The sequence below is a fragment of the Prionailurus bengalensis genome, chromosome D2, assembly GCF_016509475.1.
Source record: "Prionailurus bengalensis isolate Pbe53 chromosome D2, Fcat_Pben_1.1_paternal_pri, whole genome shotgun sequence".
Lineage (NCBI taxonomy): Eukaryota > Metazoa > Chordata > Mammalia > Carnivora > Felidae > Prionailurus > Prionailurus bengalensis.
This window is the reverse complement of record NC_057351.1, coordinates 41,503,891-41,526,539: the sequence shown is the minus strand read 5'-3', so window position 1 is coordinate 41,526,539 and position 22,649 is coordinate 41,503,891. Positions and strand designations below refer to the sequence as shown.

At 37.0% G+C, this 22,649-nt stretch overlaps 1 protein-coding gene across 7 annotated transcripts in view; it reads right to left on the bottom strand.

Moving 5' to 3' along the window:
• Positions 1 to 2,018: 2,018 nt before the first annotated feature.
• Positions 2,019 to 22,649, bottom strand: part of NRG3 (neuregulin 3) — a 1,064,061-nt gene continuing 1,043,430 nt past the window's right edge. For 2 of the 7 annotated variants that reach the window (XM_043596736.1, XM_043596738.1), the window contains exons 7-10: positions 20,788 to 20,915; positions 15,867 to 16,040; positions 10,578 to 10,649; positions 2,019 to 10,336 (exon numbers count right to left, since the gene is read on the bottom strand). In XM_043596736.1, coding sequence (XP_043452671.1) covers positions 9,829 to 10,336; positions 10,578 to 10,649; positions 15,867 to 16,040; positions 20,788 to 20,915 — 882 coding nt within the window. In that variant the 3' untranslated portion in view covers positions 2,019 to 9,828. The remainder of the gene's footprint in view (positions 10,337 to 10,577; positions 10,650 to 15,866; positions 16,041 to 20,787; positions 20,916 to 22,649) is intronic. The other 5 variants (XM_043596739.1, XM_043596741.1, XM_043596740.1 and 2 more) reach the window with 3 other exon arrangements.

Genomic DNA, 22,649 nt, shown 5'->3' with positions numbered 1-22,649 from the left:
CTTTTTATCCACCTGTCTATATTAGTAAATACCATGATTTTGATGATCAAAATCCCTCAAGGGAGCTGCTCCAAAAGACAGTTAATACTGTGGGGGAACCTAATATCTTTGTCTACCTATACACAGAAATATGCTTACACAAAAAAAACATTAATGTATATATGTGTACATACAATATTTAAACATTGACACAAATCAAATGTAGGTATTTAAAAATCATTTGAATAACATATGTGATGAATATTTAAAGAGCTCTTTGAAAATATGAATGTGTTTCATCTAGACAATGACTTATGTAGCAATTAAAAATATGTGTAAAGATACTTTACTAATTGAGGAAATTATCAGAGACCATATATAAAGTTAATAAAGCAGGATAAAATGTTTTAAATGCTAGATGACTCCAATTTTGTAAATGACATATGGTGTCTATATATTTGTTCAGTTAAAAATATTGGAAGGCAATATACTCAAATATTAATAGTGGTTATCTCCTGGTGGTGGCTTTAATATTTCTTCTTATATATTTTATGTGTAAGCATGTAAATTTTTTTCTAATTACAAATTAAAATTAAGATTCATGAAAATGGTGCATTTCTGATGAGACCTAATTCATGCTAGTGACAATGTGTTATATTGCTATGCAAAGTAAATAAGCAAACAAAGGAAAGTTCAAGTAATGTCAAAACTGTCCATATTAGCCACTTCCAGAAATCAATTGAGTAATGTCTAAAACAAATTTCCCAAGTGATCATATGGAGACAGTAAAAATATCAGTGGTTGCTGGGGGTGGAGGAACAGAGAGTATAGGTAGGTGGAGTCCAGGGGAATTTTAGGGCAGTGAAAATACTCTGCATAATGCCATAATGATGAATACATGTCTGGATACATTTGTCAAAACTCATAGAAGGTACAATAACAAGAGTGAACTGTCATGTAATAACTATGGATTTTTGGTGATTATCGTCTGTCTACATAGGTTCTTCACTTGTTTGAAATGTACCACTCTTGTAGGGGATGTTGATCAGGCAGAGGCTAGGCATGTGTGGGAGTGAAGAGGATACGGCAAATCTCTGTACTTTCCCCTCAATTTTGCTGTGAATTTAAAGCTGCTCTAAAAACAAAGACTTATTTAAAACATAATAAAATAAATAATAAAGTAAAACAAAAACAAAAACAAAAAAAAAAACCCTCCCATTCATTGACTCCAGCCATATACACTTCTTGCAATATTAACTGGGGAATAACTTAAAGGAGTTTTTCTTAAGTATTAAAGTTCACACATTTTCTTTACTAACCTTATGACATTTTTAGTCAGAGACCTTTCCACCCCACCAAAAATACACACATACTGACCTATACACCAGCACAGCTTACAGTTTTGAGTGTTTACAGGCCATATGAAAATTGTTCATGAACCTACAGTTTCTCCTTCCAAAAAAAAGAAAAAGTTAATGTGTATTCTATGATATTAATTGTGGAGTTACTTATGGTAGTAAATAAATCAAAGCAATTTAAATGTCAAATAATAATAAGGTTTCTAAATAAATCATAACATAGGAATAAACTGGAATTTAAGTAGCCTTTAAATTAAATCTTTACAAAGACAATGTACTACCATTGGACAGTATGATGTATTATTTTAAAAATTATAATGCAACATAGTAGGAAAATAACTGTGAAATATGCGCACATGTGGAAAATATACAAAAACACTGCTTAGCATGGTCTTAGTATTGTTGAATACATGCTGATTATTTTATTTTTCACACTTTCAGTGACATTAATTTTAAAATAAGGTGGAAAAAAATAGCAAAGCCAAAAGAAAATCAGTTAAATCTAATTAACTGTTGTGCAAATGTTCATAGCACCAGGTGCCTGTCTCTCCTTTTTCACTGCAGAAAGGACCCATGGTAATGCTTTATGATTATGATTATGATTATTATTTTCAGCAAGAATGGATGGAATTTGCAGGACAAGCTACTTTTTTACTGAAAGTCAAACTATGTTTTTTTTTAAACATAGGAATACCCCATTTCTCAATCTCTCTTGTATACTTTTCAGCTGTTTAGGTTTTTGATCTAAGAAAGATTTTGCTTTAAAAATGATACTGCAGGAAAGAAAAAAGTGGAGGATGACTCACATAAACAAGACTGGTCATACTTTGTACTCGGCTTTGTTTGTTGGTTGGTTTGGCTTGGCCTTAATCATTAACTTACTGCAGTAGACTCTTCTTAGATCCTATGAGTACCTGAATTTCTAACTTCCCTCAGGTATTCCAAGTGAGCTTGCCTTTTCCTATTCTGCCACTCCATATATGTATGCCACACATTTTAATTTTCAGAATTTGTTGGCATCTGTCTCCGTATTTGATTCAGTAGCTTCATCTATGTTCAGCTTAGAATATGGAACATTTGGAGAAAACTATCAATGAGAAAATAAGAATGGATTAATATTTAACAATTCATTCTACAAATCTTTCCTTTTTTTCCCATCTTAAACATAGATTTTCATAAATTTGTGTCAAGTTGGAAGAAATGGCAAAAGTGTAGATTTTAGTATATCTAATGTTTGAGCTCAGTAGGCATAATTAATGCCCAACAGAAATTCTAAAATATGAAATATTATTATGGGGAGAGTCCAGTTTACAGAGAATTATGAAACAGAAACCCATCTTATTTTGCAAACCAGTTACCTAATATTTCTTTACATTATTTTAGCCTTAGATTTGATTTTTAGTTGTATTTTACTTGAAGCCTTTAAAAATGTTATTGGTTTATTTTTTATTCAATGTTTAAAGATGATCATTTTCTTTTATTTATTGTTTTGTTATTTTACATAAATGGATGATTTTATCTTTCTCTCTTACAAAATAGAAAATATTGTAAAAAAACAACAATAAGAAGGTTGAAAAGTCTGTTAACGATATTTGGAAAATGAAAGGGCCCTAGGCTATGTCTGTATTTGAGAAGATATTGGCTAAAGTCATGAACCTTATTATCACTTACATTTGAAACATTACTAGTTTATTCCTCCACTAACACAACTCAAAAGAACAAAGCTATTTTCTCTACAAAATCACATTAGTCTCTCATTTTAGCTGAAAATTTCCAGTTTAATAAATGAGAAGTGAGATAAAAGGAACATGCAGTAAAAACCCAACCTAAGGGAATCTGAGTGTCCAGATTCATCAAAGACTACTCTTTAAGAAGATACAACAGGGAAATGGTAGTCAAGGAGTCACTCCACAGATGAAAACTTACATGATAAAGTCAAGATTATTATTAAATTGATCATTAATATTATGATTTTTAATAAGCAGTATGGTGTATCTCCCTTGAAAAAAGTGCCACAAAATGTAACCAAACTTTACTGGGGTGTCAAGGGACAAAAATCTACATTATTTCCAAAAGCCTTCATATCTACTTCACAGAGTAGAGAATAGCATTTTGAAATAATTTCTTGGAAAAAGAAACATGTATACTCCTTGAAACAAAATCACTATCATAGGCACAAGAGATTGTTCCTGTTTTTTTTTTAATTTTAAATAACTACTAAAGATATTCTGCTGACCATTTTGTATGTATTCTTCTGTGTGTGACTTACATACTATATTTAAAATATGGTTAAATCAGTTAGTAAAATATATTAATTATGAAGAACTAGGGAATTCATTTTTCATTTAGATTTAATATGTATAATTGGATACTTGAAAAAATAAGAGGGAGTCAAGGTATTTCCCTCAAATTATCTTTGAAATATACACAGTGGCCACTTAAATGTGTAATGATTTTAGGATGAGTAGTATGTTCTTCCTTTTATTTCAGTTTGAACAAATGTATCTACTCTGCAGACATTTTTGATAACGACAGGATTCAAAATCAGGTGTATAGGACAAACCTTAAAAGAGAATCACTGTATATTTTTGCTGTGTGCATTTCCTATGAAACATATTTGAATCCAAGGACATCCATGTCATGAGAGTTTGGACACATTTGGGTGAGCTGTAAGAGAAAACTCTATGGAAAAGGAGGACACGTTGACTTTTAAAATGCTGTGTGTTTGTGTTGTGGTGTGTGTGTGTGTGTGTGTGTGTGTGTGTGTGTGATTGTTTAAGCCCTTCAATTTAAGTTGATTTCAGAAAGGACTGTATCAATGTAATGTGGAACAAGGTTGTGTGAATGGTTCATCAGACGTCTAAATAACGTCAAAAAGTTTTAAAAAGTGCATTTTCTTCTGGATTTTATAAACAACTAAATGGAATCCTTATGACTTTAAAAACAACACAAAGAGATGTATTGTTTTTGATTCACATAGTTTAAAATTCTACACTGTTTTACTGAAGACTAAGAAATTCAGACTTTGGGATATTGATGAAGAAAAATTATATGGAAGAATGTTAGTCCTAGTCAGGATGCTATGGAAGAGCAAATAGATATTGATTTGTCAGAAACAGTAATTAAAACCAAAATTAAATAAGTAAACTCTGCATTTTTTGGTCTATTGTGCCCCCAAAGGGCAGATTATTTCCAACTATAATGTGGAAGTGTCCCCAGATAATTTATTCACTATTATTGGAGGGTTTATCTTAAGGAGTTTGAGATGCAAAAATAATTGAGTATATCAACATGTATCCTGTGTATCTAGTGAGTGTCACTGCGTCTGTGAGAAGAGAACATGTTCAAAGTCTCATGCCTTCTCTGAAGCACCCTTTACTCAGGGTTTGATAAAGGTTCACAAAGGATATACTTTCTTTAAAAAAAAAGCTGCAGCAAAATTTATTCCAGAAATCTGGGGCAAATTTTGATGCTCAAGGTTTGAAGTTAGGTATTCTTGTGGCCATCCTCTTTCTACTTTCTTACCTGTCCTAGGGAAATATACTTTAAAAATGACAAAGGTGATCCTGTCTATTCTCTTTGGAAATTAAATGGAATATTATAAATGTAAGTCTTATTTGTAGATTGATATACAGGTTCCAATAATTTTTGAGCCTTACAAGACATATCTATTAACTTCCCGAGGGGTTGTGTTGAAATGATTGCATGAAAAATGACCAAGTAAAGTCTAAGTTAGAATGGTTGGATAACAGGTATTATTCAATTTGGAAGGAGATCAAAGATGAACTAGATCATCCTCCCTATTTGACAGATGGGGTCATGGAGCTACTAGTATGTATAAGTCACAAGCTTTCACAAAGATGACTCTCAACATAAATTGTTTGCTATCGCACAATTAATTATTTCATAGGCAATAATACCTATGCAATTGATATAGATGTTTAGGACAAGAAGTTTTGAAAGTACTAGAAGCCTACTCTCTATTTTATCAAGATTGTGTCTGGTCACGTCTGCTATTAACTTCAAAACTTCACTGGGAATCCACTATTAACGTGTAATATCCAACCCTTCCTCCCCCACCCCCCCTACACTGTGTCTTCAACTCAACTCCGCACTAGAGCCTGTGGGCATTAGAAGCCAAAGGTACCTGTGTAGGCACCTTTGGGAGAACTTATGTTTATATTTGTAAAAAATATATTTGAGACCATTATAGCCATAGGGACAGCAATCATATACACCCATAGTTTAATCTTTAGGTTTAAGAGATAATCTAGCAGAGATTTTATTTCAGGGTCTTGTGAATTTTCCAGCCCAAGGATATTTCTGCTTACCTAAGAAAGAGAAAGTTCTGGAAAATGCATGTGTCACCTAAATATTGCAAAGTTGGCCGACCTCTACATAGTTTGATTTCATTGGATTTCACCTTAATATTTGTCAAATTAAGCAAAAATAAAGCTAACAAAATAATCAAACATGTAAGTTTCATATACATATTTTATATATACATATATGTTAGATATGTATGTATGTGTATATGTGTGTGTAGTCACAGTAGAAAATAGATTATTATAAGAAAACAATGTAGATCTTAAGGAATGAATTTCTTCTTTTACCCTCACTATTTCTTTAAAAGGGAAAGAAAAAATAAAAGAGGAAGAGATAAAGCTTATTTAAAGGCATCATTTCCCTTGACATATTGGGATGCATCTAAAATTGAGAACAGCCCAGAAACACTGTGCTGATCTTTCCTGGATGAAATCTGAATTTCTGAAGACTAAAGTACAAACACAGTAGAGATGTGCTATCATCGAATACACGATACTGAATCTATACAATTGAATAATAATAAAAAAGTATTCTTTATATAGAAAATGTTTCCCAGATACCAAAAGATCAAATAAAAATCCCGCCCCTCCTGCTCTGCTTCTAAGTATACTATTTCCTCATTTGGGAAATGTTTCACAGCTCTTGTCTCAGGGCGATATTTTCTGGCTTACAGGGCTAGAATCAAAGGAACCACCATCTCCCCTCACTTAGGGAGCCAGGGTTTCCTGTAGCACCATACAGCAGATGGGCGTGTGTGACTGCTGCATACAACAAGCGGACTCTGGTGGAGACCTGATTGTTGACAGCCTTCACCGTGGTCGCCAGAGGGCTCACTTAAATTGCAGCCATCATTTAATCCGGAAGCCAGTGTACACACTCTTGAAGTCTGCTTGGCCCTCCTTTTCTCTTTTTGGTAGGTCTGATATGCTATTATTATTATCAAAAGAGATTAATTTGTGGAGTTTTAAAATCAGTGCTGTTCCTCCTGCAGAAGACCTATTGCTACTTAGAAATGATGTGAATCGCTGGAGATGGAATAAATGGACAAATATTAAGTCCTTAACTCACAGCAAAGTAAATATTGGATTAGAGTGTAAAACAGAGCATTTAATAACGTACCAAAAAAGTCAGAAAGAAAATTTGGAGGCCAATTCAACATCATTTCTATTATTTCTCATTAGCATAAAATTGGTCATATATTTTGCACAACAGCGTTCCACAGCAGTCACTGGCAACTTAGAATAACATACACTTTATGCATCAAAAAAAGACTAATCAGAAAATGATTCAGAGTAAAAAAATAATGAGTGACATTCATTATTCAGTAAATAACTAATCCGCAACTTAATCACAAATCTCCAAATATCTTCACATAACAAAGACAAGGAACATGAAGCAAAATCAAAGGTGTCTTGTAGAAATAAGCACCTCTCTGTAGGCACATGAGCTTGAAGGACAAGGTACCGATGGCTCCAGGTGTTTGTCATGTTATATCAACTTTGAGTCTTGATGCTATCAGCACTTGTCAGGTGGTGCCCAAATATGTGCATTTTGGGCTTGGACCCTTTATACAGGAGAGCTTCATATTCCAAAAGGAGACAAGTAACTAATGAAATAACCATTACTATCTGTTCTTCATGGAATATTTTGTCTTGATTATCAATTAGGAAGTAACTATATCTCTAAACTACATCAGACCGCCAGTGGATATGCCTGATATTCATGTTCATCAGGATGCACGAAGGAGTTTATAATCATATGATGTATGGTTCCACTTAAAAAAAATGAGTAGGGGGCTGGATTAGGACTCAAATTTGGTTGAAAATATTCAGTCTTTTCAGAGAAAATAATATTTGACTTGACTGCTGCAGGCCACGTAATTATAACCTGCTAACTAGGTGAAATCTGTATGAATCCTTTAGTTATGCAACAGGTAACATTTTGATGAAAAACCGAAGAAACAAGGTTGACTTCAAAAGACTTGTGAGGCCTTCCAGTTAGTGTTTGATAAGAGTGATAAATTTCAACCCAATAACATATTGAATACACAGCTTATGGGATTTTTTTTATATACTTGTAAATGAAGACCACCTTTCTGAGATATTCCCAAAGATACAATTTTTTAAATGGGAACCTAGATGATCTAGACATTAAAAATTTGTAATAATCTTTTAAGAGTCTAACAGCATTACCTCTATATTTAAAATAATGTAAGTATAATAGGACAGTTAATGAATACCAAAACCTTTTGTTAAATATAAAATGCATTTCTACCAAAGTGTTTTTTCAATATTTGAGACCTTGAAGTTTCACTAAACAGTGTTGATAAGAAAACAATGATTTTTTTCCCTACATGGCATATGTCTATTATTAAAGAATGTTCTCAAAGAGCAATTTGCTATGTATTTTAAACAGAAACAACATAGATTCAAGAAAGAATTGTATATATTCAATATTTGTTTCAGAAATTACATTCCCTTTCAAGGTAATGTGAATCTTCCACAAGGAAATTTAACCAAAGTCTTCCCAGACTGCAGTAAAAGAAATCTTTTATATACTTTCAAATACTGTGCCTTTTTATTTAAAACAGTGTAAACATAACAACTCAACACCACCAATAATTGGAAAAGACTGGTTAGGTGAACACTAATTTCCTTGAATGCCCCATGAAAATAAGGGTAAATAAAACAGACGAATCTTCAGGAGAAGTTTCAGTTCACCTCAGCAGTGGTAAAAATATTGCTTTATTCCAAATGAACATACAACACAATTTACTGTTCTTTTGGGGGCTTCCTGTGAACTGAAAAGTCTGGGCTTTGTGATTTCAACAATTTATTCTTTCCATATTAACCACAGAAGCCAATGTCTTGGTCCACAAATAGTAGACTTGCTACAAAATAAATAATAATGAGGATGATGAGAAAGCAAAGGGTAACTTTCAGTTTGATAATTGGCTTGTGTAAATAATTTAAGTACGCATGATTCAAAATAAACACACATCCTCAACTTGCCTTGTGATACTGATACCATTAATGAGCCAATAGTTGTTCCTCTCAAAAGTATTCACACCAGAAAATGATCTTGACATTGTCAAGAGTTTTAAAGGACCCCGCCATGCAAGTGACCTTGATTTAAGAACTTACTAACTGAATTTTACACTTAATGTATAAATTCAAAGTGAACAGATCTGAGAGGGAAATTTCTTTTCTGAATATTAAATTCCCTGATGTTTCAGAACAAATTTTAGCAAGCTTAATATGCACACACATGCACACACATACACACAATGAACACATGTGCATACAGCATACCTGTGCTCAAGTGAGCAAGCACATACAGACACACGCCTGTGCGCACGTGCACGCACACACACACACACACACACACACACACGCACAAAGGGCACGCACACACTGAGAAATGCTCCTTTGGAGCCCCTAAACAATCTCAAAGAAAAACACTTCTTTCTATTAGCATGATTTTAGTGACATGACATTGTGATTTTTCTTGTCTCTTTTTCTATAATAATTTCACACCTCCCTCTGAGATTCTGTGCCTTCAAATTTCAGAGGAAGCTGGCACATAAGAGTAGCGAAGATTGTCCCCCAATTAGTCCTTCTATCTCCTACCCTCCCCCTTACAGAGTTTTTGTGCCATTCTTCAAAAATGAAATAGAAAACACTACATTTGTTGACAGGACATAACCTGTGATGAGGCTGTCGAGTGAATAGAAATTTAGGGGTTGGGACTGGCAAGGCAAATGGCAAGGGCCACTTGCTCACTGGCACGTCCGCCCTCAGGATACAGCTCATCTCTTTGAAACCAGGTAACTGCCAATGCTTTTTTATGAGGACACTGGTGCTGTGGGGCTAAGGGTCTGAATTACCCACATCTACTAAGAGCCAACGAGGCCGGTGTTGGGACTAACTGAAATTGTATTCAGAATTCTACCCAAAAGCTTTCGTTGTAAGCTTTATCCCTCCTGAAACGTTTCTTTCCCTTTAAAAAAATATTTTGTTAAAAAACAGTATGATATGAGGGCGATAGACTATTTGGTTTCTTCTAAGTAGATGCTCTTAAATTAATGCATATAAATAATTTGTATTTAATTTCCTCTCTTTCCTGTTGAGCAAAGCATAGAATGCACAGATTCCTCCATCTCAAGTCACTTGGTCAATGCGGAGTCTCTTTGTATTTCATTTCTTAAGACAAATTGTGCCTCTCTTTCTGATTTGGCCGTGGGACTCAGGGGGAGAAAGGCTGTGTTTTCACTTGCACTGTCCTCGGTTTCTACGCTGGCCAGTTCGTAGTCTTCTGACCGCCTGGCATCAGTCAGAATTCGGATCTGCTCCTGGACAGTTTCTAGCAATATTTTCACTTCTTGCTGTTCTGCTATAAGACAATCGCTGACTGGAATACTCACATTGACAATATCAGCAGAGTAGGAGTTTTTGCACCATTTGATGCTTTTGACTTCAGAAATCCCTGGCATTTGCATGCAGGTTTCCTCTAGACCCACTGAAGGGATGATGGGCACGGAACTGGCCCTTGTAGATGAATATCCCATCAGGTCCTTTTGATCCAAGCTATTAAAATAGGAATTTGTCTCTCTTGAAGGCAGTTGCATATTTATGGATGCATTTTGTTGGGTTTTTAAACCATTGGACGAATACCTGAAAAAGAAACCGAGTGTTACATATTCTGCTTTTGGCTGTGCTTCTTAGAGCAATATTCAGTCAACAAAGCACTTCCACATGCACCATCTCACTGAATTCTCACAGCAACCCCATGAGACGGATAATATGCTCCCAGTTAAACAGAGAAGTAAACTGAAGCTCAGATAGGTGAAGTGACTTGCCCAAGGTCACACAGAAAATAAGTGACAGACTGAGACTCAAACCCAGATCTTCTTACTTGAAGTCCAGGGATCTTTCAACACACCACAGCTGTATAGGCAGGTGGGGTATAGTCTTCCTGACCTCTATCCTAGAATACAAAGTAAATGGGGATTGAGCAGGTAAGTGTGGCCTTTCCATAGTGACAAACAGGAAACCCATAACGGCATTACTCCACTCCATCCATGTGACCACCCTCTCAGCCCTGGTTTAGTCTGTAGACTTGTGGCCACACTAGTTGGAGGCAATCAGGAAGCCCGACATCAAGCATCAAGGTACTACTGTCCTGAGTTTTACTGCTTCACACTGACTTTAGGGGGACCAAATCAATTTTCATTGGCACTCTATAGAAATGCCTCACTGTCAGACTGCTGAGCCTACACATGGGAATGGAGGCATATGATTCCTCTCTGGGGATGAACGTGAAGTGAGATCCATTAGACAGATTATAGAGCAGCTTTCTTCACATGGTTTCTGGAGCCAATTTAGGTATTATGTTGGTGCAGGGCAACAGCTTGACAAGAATGCCAACGTGCCATTCCAAGTCCTTTGAATAATATGCCAGAATCTGGCTAGTCCCCTAATTGCCTGTTCACAGCTAGTGAATTTTCCAGTGCCAGAAAGTGGGGGCAGGTATGTTGTAGATTCACAGAAATGTGGTCTGGGATCTTGAACAGTAGTCTCAATTCTCTTGGTTTATTTGTCCTTAATTTAAATGTTAAATTAAACATTAAAATTTAAGCATCATCTAAACATATCCACCCTTTATATAATAAATCTTATTCCCCTTGTCTTACACCACAATGTAAATAAAAATCATGTTTATAAATGGAAAGAATAATTGCAATGAAGTGTCTTGCATACTAAACAGAGGTCTTTATTGTAAGGACACAAGTTAGAGCAACTCAGAAATCTGTGTCTCCACCAGACAGTGAAAATACATGAGGAACACATTTAGGTGTCTTTGCAGCTCCATCCTCTTTTACTATGCCTAATACAGGCTTGGCAATCAATAAATCCTGATCGAAGGGATGCATGAATACATGAACAAACCTTCAAGGTAAATGCTCCCTTTATATCCCAGTTAATGTCCATTTCAAACATAATAACAGCTGACATTTGCAAAATGTTTTTAAAAAGCATGCTTATGTCTAATTACCTCATTTAATTTTTTAAAACATGGGTTTATTTATTATTATTACCATGCAGTGATGAATAAATAAACTAAATTAAGGGGCACTCAAATGACTTTCCTCAAATTATACCTTTGGTAAGAGGCAGAGGAACAAGTTAATCCTAAATTGTCTTATTGAAATTCTTCCTAGCAAAGCCAGAAATGAGTGGGCATCCCACAATGCACTAGAACACCTTTTTAGGGATGTATAATCTTTCTTACAATTACGATCTAATTGTATAGCCATGTACAAGGCAATTCCCTGGGTGGTCTTATTCCTTTCACATAAGTGTTATATGGCTGAAACTCTGACCCTAAAGTTTCTGATCCATGACTTAATTTCAACAAGAAAAAAGGGGGCAGATTTCAGGGCTTTGTGTTCTGTCCTCAGCACCATCCTGTTACCATCATTAATACGTATGAAGATATAGAATGTCTGCTTATTGCATTCACAGAGCCAAGAAATAGAATTGAGATACAATTGTATTCCATATAGATCATCTTCTGGATATATCAATGGGTAGAATCTAACAGGTTGAAATGTGATGGTGATAGGTGCAAATTCTTATACCCGCATCTAAACATTGCTTGTTAAACTTGTTGGGTAAAGGCATAAATATCTCAGAGGATTTTAGTAAACTGTAGCTTCATGACTACGTTGGCATGATGATGAAATAATCAAAGGCACTTTGAGCCAAACTGGGGCAGCCTTCTAAATTAAGGACTTAGGTGAAAAAGAGGAATTGCAATTGACTTATGTGTCACCTCACAAGTCAGGTATGGGACACATGGCTGGCAATAACTGAAATCTAGAATGTTACCATAACATGGAGATGGCACCACAAACAATTAGAACTTTCCAAAAATGTAGATCTGACATGATTTTAAGTCCCAACACCATTACAAGCTCTGGAATCTTAAATCAATGGTAGTCGCACTTTAATTTCTTTCATTAATTAAAGGAGGTGGGAATCCCTAGGGGGATTCCTCTGGAGACTACCTGAAGTAATGCCCCTGGGCTATTCAGCCAGATCCACACTATTCAATCCTCTCTTCCTTCTCAGAGTTGCTGTGAGGGTCCCAGGGCTGGTATTTGAGAGAAGCTACACTACTCTCCAGAAGTTTAAGCAAGAGCGAAATTTCTAATGTGATTCTGGATCAGAAGACACTTCAGAGTTCTGTGTCCCTTAAGAGTCACAGACTCTTTCACAGTTTTGATCCATGAGCTTGTCATTCATTGACTATAAAATACTAGTTTGAGTCGCCCTTCCTCAGATCCCTCACCGAAGAAATCACATTGCATTTCATTTGTTAACTATGTGAGCCAAAGCATCCTTTTAAAGGTGAAAAAAATCCAACAGTTAGTCACTTGGTTTGATTCCCAGGGGTTCAGAAGCCAGGCCAAGGAATCTGTGTTTCTGTAGGGGACTCCAAGCCCTGGTTCCTGGAGCACATGGCATGAGAATCAACTGGTGAAACTGAAGAAACTCACTTCTCCCTCCAGGGCCATACACTTAAGAGATTCCATGTACACATCATCCATGAATGTGATTTTCTGCACATTTCTTGCCTGGTTCGGTGGTTCATTTAGTCAGAAATGCTAAGTATTCAACCTCAGTTCTTTTACATGGGATATGCTACCTTGCATTAGTCATTTAAACTCTGCTATCCTTAGTGTGTTCAGTTTTAAAATTCCCAAAGGATAACTTAAGTCTGTCAAGTGGCTAGCTAAGTGAGGTGGGTACGCAATACAGTTTGGCTCCTTCTACTTTGAAGGTAGCGATTCAAGTTTTGTGATTCCATTTCTTTCTGTCTAGCATATGAATACATTAGTTTGATTTGCCTGACAAAGACTAGTTCAAAGCTCTGTAAGCCATTGCCATGGTCGTCAGGGGTCCATTGATGGGGGCAGAAAGGGGGAGGGAAGCTCCTGAAGAATGTCCTCTCCACCTCATTCCTTCATCAGGCTTCCCTAAGAAATGTGCTGGGTTCAAGCAGGGCTGAAGTAAGTACCAAGGAGGGAAGTCATATATACCAGGAGTCTTAACTAGCAGACAGTGCCCACACACTTGATAAACAAGCAGCAGATGGCTGATAGCTCTTGTAAATTCATTCACTCCCCCTCTGGGCTAGGGCCAGATTTGAAGAGGGCCTTTAGCTGTGAAATTCTATTACCAATCCCATTTCCAGTCCGGAGAGACGGTCAGTCCCCCAGGAGTGGAAAATAGCTGTTTTCAAGAACTGAGAATAAGATTGCTCCCTGAGATTCATTGTGCTGAGCATACAGTGACTTAGAGTCACCATTTATCAACATCGGGTGCATATCACACAGGAAAATACATGTGGCCAGCCAGCTGGAGAGAATATTCCAAACCCAATGATGATTGAACCAAAACAAAACTACCACTATGCAGACAGTAAGTGTAAGTCTCCCAGGAGGTGGAAGACAAAGCAATACCTGAACTTGTGTGGAAATCTCTGAAGATTCGTGTATGTATGTTTTGAGCCTGTGCCTGGCACAGGCTCAGAGCATCCTTATACCCGGGACATATGGGATGATAGTTGTAACAGTGATAAATGGAAAGAAAGACACCACAGGCTGGGTTCTGTCTCTACCCTAAAAAATCTCTGAATTCCCCTCACTTGTTCTCATTCTCAAGTAACAAACGTTATTAGTGACTTAAAAATCACTACCAGTGATAAGTGATTCAAGAGGAAAAGTAATTATGAAACATGATTAATTATAATTATAGGCTAAATGCAAGCTCCCTTTCCAGATATAAGGCAAAGAGAAATGCAAACTGCTTCTTGACTTCATTACACATTTTGGACAACTTGGCTGTTATGTTGAATTTGCAACTGTCACCCCAGATCTGTACCAAATGTATTTTACAGTTCATTGGGAATTGCTTCAAAATTACAAATGTCTTCCCAAGGAAATCTGTTGCTGAGTTTGTTCAGACAAGGCACTCCTTTATGTGTATCTTGCCGAGAAGAAAAGGCTCTCTGATAGAAGTCTCCTACCTGCTTTGGCCTTCAGTTTGATATGGACAGCCTTGAAAGATCAGCCAGTCCAAAGCAGCATAGAAACCTGGTCTGCCTTATCCAGAGTGATACAAACTAGATACAATAAGAACCTGGCTTGAGTGAGGGAACGGATTCCTGAAATTTCTGGAATGAACCCTGATTGCATGACTTCTGAAATTAATAATTCTAGAGCAGTTCCTGTGACAATAAATGCTAGTACTACTTTTCTGCTTATGTGTCAGGTACAAGCCCTCTACACATGTAATGTTTAAAAATCTGTCCAACAACCCATAGGAAGGCTGGTACGATTTTGCTCAATGTATAGATGAGAAAACTTAAGCTCAAAAGATAAAAATTTTTCAAGGATGAGATTTAAAATCCAGTAAGTTTAAGTAAGGGCTACCATGTTTGACTGAACAATTTATGCCAATTAGGTGAATGGGGGCTAAAATTCATCCTCCTCCACTCACCATGCTATGAACCCTATGAGGTCAGTGTCCACTCGGAGGAAAGGGCACCTTTTGCACTGCAAGAATGAGTAGTAAGCCATGGTATCTGAAGCCCATCTTTCCACACCTACACCATAAATGAACCTAGAGATCTGAGTTCAGCAGGTTGTGTTTTGACAATATGCTGCCAACTTTGAGTGAGACACACTCAAGAATTCTCTGGATGGAAGCACATACTATATATAAATACATTACAGGTTACTGTAATGGAGTATTGCCCGACAATGTTGATTAGAGAATTAACTATTTTTTTTTCAAACCTAAGAATGAAGGAATACATTAATCCTCTTAAGAAATCTCTATTTTTTTTAAATCAAAGACAAATTTCCAGTTGTTTTAGCAACTATATAACATGTGTCTAGATATCTATACACTTACTTACTCCCAGTGTTATTTTTCTAACATTTCCCTAATATCTATTTTAGTTGTACCTATTCTTTTAAGTTAGATTACCTTTTATGGAACAAATATGGAAGTAAGCATAAATAGACAATTAATGACAAAATCAATCAATATAACCCCAAGGAACACAATAACTCAGTTTAAAGTTAGAGCATTAATGATACCCTCCCTAAATTCCATTGCTTTTAAGACCTACCCTTGACAAGGTATCATATCCTGGTCCGGGATCCTTGATTCCTCAAGTTGCTGATATGCTGGTCCCACGATGCCACCCAGCCTACTTCGGGGCGAGGGGGGTGTCCTCCTGAAGGCATTCCTATGGAGCATACCACTCCTTTGCCCTGGGCTGCAGCAAGAGGAGAGACTCCTGCTGGGATGAAAGAAAACCAACATAGCAATAACCTTACAGGTGGCTGCTCAAACTTTTCTGACACTGCTTTTTCACCCCAGATACTCAAAATTCTAGGCTCCATTCATGACTGTAGAATATCTGCTAGGAGGAGATCAGAAGTTGGTGAATCCATTCACCCTCGCAGAAACTGAGACAAAGAGAAGTTCCCATGTTTCTGGCTTTCTAGTTTGAAGTACAATGGACTAAAACAATTGCAGCTTTCCAGCCAAAGATAAGAGGTGGGCTTAAGGAGTTCTCAAGCTCCTGATTCTCAGCCACCCTCATTATCCAGGATATAGTAGCTGCCTCTCTAATAAAAATAAAAATGGCTTTGTTATTAGACACTGACAAAAATTAAACACAGAAACCCTCAAAGGGATTCACAGGGAAAAGTTCACAGGGAAAAGTGTTAATGGTAGAATAAGTAAACCTCATTTGAGTTGGCATTGTTTCTTTACCATATGTGCTAAATTCCCAGTTCACTACCTCAGATTCTCCTCAATCTTGAGAAACTACATTGGTTTTCTTTTGAACTGGCTTTTAATAAACATCTGATTACATATTTTAGTTGACTCATACATCCAAATACCCAAATAGCCACGTTTTCAGATGCCTTCAAAGGGCAAAAGGCATAAATGGGATATATCTTACGTGAGATTCCTACATAGATCATGCTAAACAAAAGCACTAGACTCTATAAAAATCAGTGGCTAATTTGACCAATTATGTATCCCACACCCATTCCCATCGCCACCCCCACTGGATTTACCCTGCAACCATGGGGACAGTAAGAGAAACTCTGTTGTAGACATTTCATGAGATGCCAGTTTATGTGGTCAAACTGGTTCTGCAGTGTTCAGATAGTAAGTGAACTTAGAATTTCTTGCTGCATTCTCATTTAACTCTAAACAAAACAAAACAAAACAAAACAAAAACCCTTCTAAAAATACCAGTAAAACCCTACAGAAAAAGATGAAAAATATTTTCAAACTTTCAGCAAACCTATCAAGTTCTAAAGGGACCAGCCTCCCAAAGTAATTTTACCCATATCACTACATGATTTGGAGTTCTGTAACTTTCCATCCAACAACATTACTGTTAGCCCTACTTAACAGATACAAAACAAAACATCTCAAATATTATTTGAGATCAGAGTTTGAGGCCTGACATTTGAGTCCCCATCGACCCTTTCCTAGTTTAGGCAAGGTGACTGATCAAAGTTGACACTCTTCAAGCCCACATTAGCTTCTTGAGTTTGTGCAAATACCAGGTCATACCTTGCAACATATTATACCTTCATTCGTTATCATATTTCCTATATGTTGACAGCATGGGACCTCTAGTTAGGTCTCCAAGCCAACAAATTCAAAGAGTTATAATAGCTATTTCCCCCCTCCCTTCCGGCCTCTATCTGTATTATCCACAAGCTATTATGGAGTCCGTGGGGTACTTAGGGTGTGGCACTGGAATTAGCTGCATCTGGGGGTCATCCCAGGTCTGTGCATTACCAGCAGTGTGATACTGGGGGAGGAATTTCTACCAGAATTTTGAAGGGAAAGAGATGGTACTCTAATTTGGGTCATTTGGGGAGATTTTACAACTTAGACATGTCTTCAGTGTGTAAGGGGTGGGGGGGAGCCAACATGGGGTACATTCTGTATGTCCGGGCAAGTAACAACAGGAAGCTGTTACTATCCCTATAACTGAAGGGACAAAGGGAGGGGGGACTACCCGAATGGACAGAGAAGGAGAGTTCTTTTTTTTTTTTTTTCAACGTTTATTTATTTTTGGGACAGAGAGAGACAGAGCACGAACGGGGGAGGGGCAGAGAGAGAGGGAGACACAGAATCGGAAACAGGCTCCAGGCTCTGAGCCATCAGCCCAGAGCCTGACGCGGGGCTCGAACTCACCGACCGCGAGATCGTGACCTGGCTGAAGCCGGACGCTTAACCGACTGTGCCACCCAGGCGCCCCGAAGGACAGTTCTAAGGAGAGGGCCACTTTGCAGGCACTGTGGCCCAGGAAGAGGGACCAGGGATGCAGCTGAGGGAACCAATCAGCGAGGAAGGGTGAATAAGGGCCGGGGCTGCTGTACCCTTCCACTCTCCCATCTCTTGTCTGTGCCTCAAATCAAGCCAGTAGAAGCCAGAGGACAAGGGAAACTGCTGCTCTTTCAGGGCACAGGACAAGGCAAAAAAAAGTAAAAAAATAGATATGGGTAGGAGAGGTGCAAAAGAAGGGTATCAGCATCATGCTTAAGTATTTTCATAAGACTGCTATAGGGCTAAAAGAGAGAAATTATACAACATGTTTAGCATGGAGCCTGGTGCGTAGTAGGTGCTTAAGCCATGAGTTCTCCTGATCTCTCCACCACAAGTGACAACTCAAAGGCTCGTACTAATCACTGAAAACCCTGGTCTTATTTCACTCTAAAAAAAATCTGCACATGTGCTCTCTATAAAAGAGTTATATTGCTAAAATATAATGTAGTACGTATGCCATGGCATAATAGATTTTTCTTTAAGAAGAAAGAGGATTTTTTTCCTTTGAACTAAACATGAGAAATAATGGCTTTGAATTAATAGCTTTGTTATGAGTTATCCAAATAAGTCATATTTGCAGTGCACAAAAAGAAATTAATTATGCAGAGCCAGCCAAACTGTCACAACAACAATGTCTTCCAGTATGAACTAGTGACCCATCTTAAAAAACAGTTCCTCACCTATTGATCAATCAGCTGTTCAAGCCTTCTAACCCAGTGGCTTTTGGGAAGTTATAGAGCAGTTTGCAGGATATATAAATCAGTGACCAGGTTATCAATCATGAAAATGTTTAAGTCTACTGCATGTTTTACAAAACAAAAGCTATGATATATTAAACTATAATTTACAAAGTTCTAAAAGCGCTTTATAAATCAACCCTCGCCTATCTATCAGGACACAATGTATGACAACAAATACTGCAGTGCCATTGAACCAAACAAAAAGGAACACTTCTTAAAGATGACCTTATTTAATTTGTGAGTCTTTCCTAGAAATATAGTAGAAGCCAAGTTGAAGATGAGAGTATGCCAACAGACAAGGAGTAGGGGTAGGGTATTTGCAGCTCAAATACATGAGAAACTGTAATTCTTTTTTTTTTTTTTAGAAACTGTAATTCTTTTTCATTTCAACTTTAAAACATTGATGGCATCATATAGTACTAGAGTAATATTATACATAATTATTTTACTCAGCTGGCTGGAACACCACTTCAACATGTATTATAATCAGCAGGAGAAATGTTGTTTTGGAGAAAATATACATCTTATAAAAGGCTGGTAATTTTGGACTTATTTTTCTAATTAAAGAACTTCCATTAGATCCAGTGAACTAAAATGCTCTTTTAACAGGCAAATATCTGTAAATGCCTCAATTGATATAAGCCAGAACTGGTGGTTAATAAAAGCAATTATCCAATAGCCAAACATATTGCAATTCCAAGTTGAAAATATTTAAACCATTAAAAAAAACTTAGCAAAACTTTGGTATTTCAGTATCTACTCTTGTAGAATAAGGAAAAAAAATCACCATCCAATAATGTGGATTAGTATTGAGAGTGAAAAACTCTCAGTAAATGTGGTCAGCTTCAAGAAAAATCCTTTTTTAGGGGACTCATTGAGAGTCAAGGAAGAAGATAGTTTCCTTGTATAATGCGTGTTTCTGTCATGGAGGTTTTCAAAACATTGGCTAGATATGTGAAAACTAAGGGTCAACAATATTTATCTGTCATTGCTGGGAACAACGTTTTTTTTTAGGTTCTTTTTAAATGTATACTTGATATGCAATGTTATATCGATTTCAGGAATACAACATAGTGATTCGACAATTCTATACATTACTCAATGCTTACCACAATAAATCAATATTATTTTTTTATCTTATCCTTTTCTTAAATCTTTTCATATATGTTTTAAAAAAATGTTAAATACCATACTTCTCACTAAGAAAAGGATTCTTAAATCATTCCACAACGTCCACAAAGACTTGGGCTGTAGATTCAGTTGCATGTAAACATAGCATTAGTCCCAAACTTGGGCACTTGGTATGGAACAAAGACTTTCCATTTTCAGATTCTTGTATGTAAAATGCAGCATGTGACTGGAAGATGCTGAAGAACTTGTTTAGCCTCAGAATGTTACACAATTGATAAGAGAACTTTATTTTGGGCTTTCTCCCCCAAACAGCCCGATTTCTATGGTCAGCTTGCAAAAGAGTGCCACCCCATTGGTAACAGATCTTATAAACCCAAGGTTAAGATCTGCCAAGCTTCCTCTCCCTGAAAAGTTTTCCTTGTGTGAGAACCATGTTAGAAGACCTGGAGGGTGTCACATCAGCTATCTAGGGAAGAATTAGTCATTAAATTTGCAGACGGTGATAAGGCAGGCTAGGAAAAGTCATGTTTTTAATAGTTTTTCAGAATGCAGTTGTTTCATTCACTGGTCTGTGTCTGCAGCTTTGATGGGTGTTGTTAATAATTCCTTCAGGCTTCTTATAGGGACATTGCTGCCTGCTGTTATCTTTGGTTTACTTGCTGTGAGCTGTTTGAGCATCCACTCCATGGAGAACTATAGGGGAAGCAAGAACAATCATCTCTTCTGAATAAGATTGCCATTCCTTGGCATGTGTTGTCCAGCATAATATATAGTGTGAACATGCCCATTCCCACCATGAGTAACTACCTGTACCTGTGGTGTTTGACAGATTGGCTTCCTCTGTCAGGAGAAGGGACCTCTGGGAATGACTGGGGGCCGGCAAAACTTGACTCCATCATTTTCTCCAATGCAGTCACTGGATGCCTTTCCGCCTTTGAATACTGTGGGAAACCACATGCACAGAGTTGAGCTGGAGGATAAGTTGTGAGAGGAGGGTCTATCACACCATAGCTAGATATGAAAAAGTTGCCGAACTTGCCAGTAACTTGTCCACTGGGCACCTGAGCAGGAGAATGATAGAGAAATCATTTGCATCCCATTTCTCACACACTGAGTAGTCTGTGCCCTCCCTCCAAACATTCTGTGCTTAGATAAAGGTCCATCCAGGAGGGTTCTTCACTTAGAATTTTAAATATGTCTTCTCATTTCAATCTACACCCATGGCACACTGTGCCTGACAGGCAAGAACACAAGTATTTTTTATTCAGTGTACATTTTATATGCACAAAAACTTAACTAGTACCTGGACTACTAGTAGTAGGGATTCAATAAATGCTGATTGAGTGAACCCCAGAAAATTCTCAGAATTATGGAAAATATTGATTCAGAGTTTCTGTCCACCAACCTCCACCATTCCCCTCCTTCAGCATTTACCAAGTAATTACTATGTTTAACAAGAGAAATTTGTAAGCATTTCACTCTTTATTAAGCCTTGGTTTCACCTTTGACATACAAGGCTCAGGAGACTTTCGGAAAACCTATAGAGGTGACACATTAAGAAAAACTTTGTCCCAAGGAAAGCATCACATGGCATCTCAACCAGGCAGCAAGTTGTCAAGTTTAATACTCTCTGGACACACAGCATTTGAACAAGCAACAAAGGCTAGTGAGTTTCTTTTCCAGAAACTCCACATAAAAACTATCCCAAGAAATGACATTTTTAGAGTGCTAACCAATCCAGGGAAAATTTCAAAGTCTGTATATTCATATCTAATGTATGAACAAGAATTTCAAAGAACAATTAACACAGATGTGCAATATACATATGAAAAGGTATACAACTGCACATATTTTGTAAAGGGATAGAATTCAGAATAGAGAAATTAAATTTCAAGAAGATCTAGTAAAGTTACAGATCCAAGAAAAGTAGACCTGGTACAAATATGTTGGGGTACAAATTTTCAATATGTTCCAAAATATTGAATGTACACACTCTTTGATCCAGAATATTACTCCTAGGACTTATCATTATTAGTAAAATTATAAAAGTTCAAAATGATATCATCACTACCGTATGTCAGTGGTACAATTTTTCCTTTCTTAAAGTTTATTTATTTTCTTTATTTTTTAAGTGTATTTATTTATTTTGAGAGAGAAGGGAGGGCTAGAGTAGGGGTATAGAGAGAGGAGAGAGAGAATCCCAAGCAGGTTGTTAGCACAGAGCCTGGTTGTGGGGCTTGATTTCATGAACCATGAGACCATGACCTGAGCCGAAATCAAAGTTGGATGCTTAATGACTGAGCCGCCCAGGTGCCCCATTTTTCTTTCTTTCTTTTTTTTTTTTTTGTGTGTGTGTGCAATTTTTAATAACAAAACAGAAAACATCCATAAAAACAGTTAGAAACAATAAAAATACCCACAAATAAAAACTATACAACCATTGAAAAGAATAAAATCAAGGTATAAAAAAGTATGCCTAGGGGCACCGGGTCGCTCAGTTGATTAAGTATCTGACTTCGGCTCAGGTCATGATCTTGTGGTTCATGAGTTCGAGCCCTGTGTTGGGTTCTATGCTGACAGCTCAGAGCCTGGAGCCTGATTCAGATTCTGTGTCTCCTCCTCTCTCTGCCCCTCCCCAGTCATGCTTTGTCTCTCTCTTTTTTTCAAAAATAAAC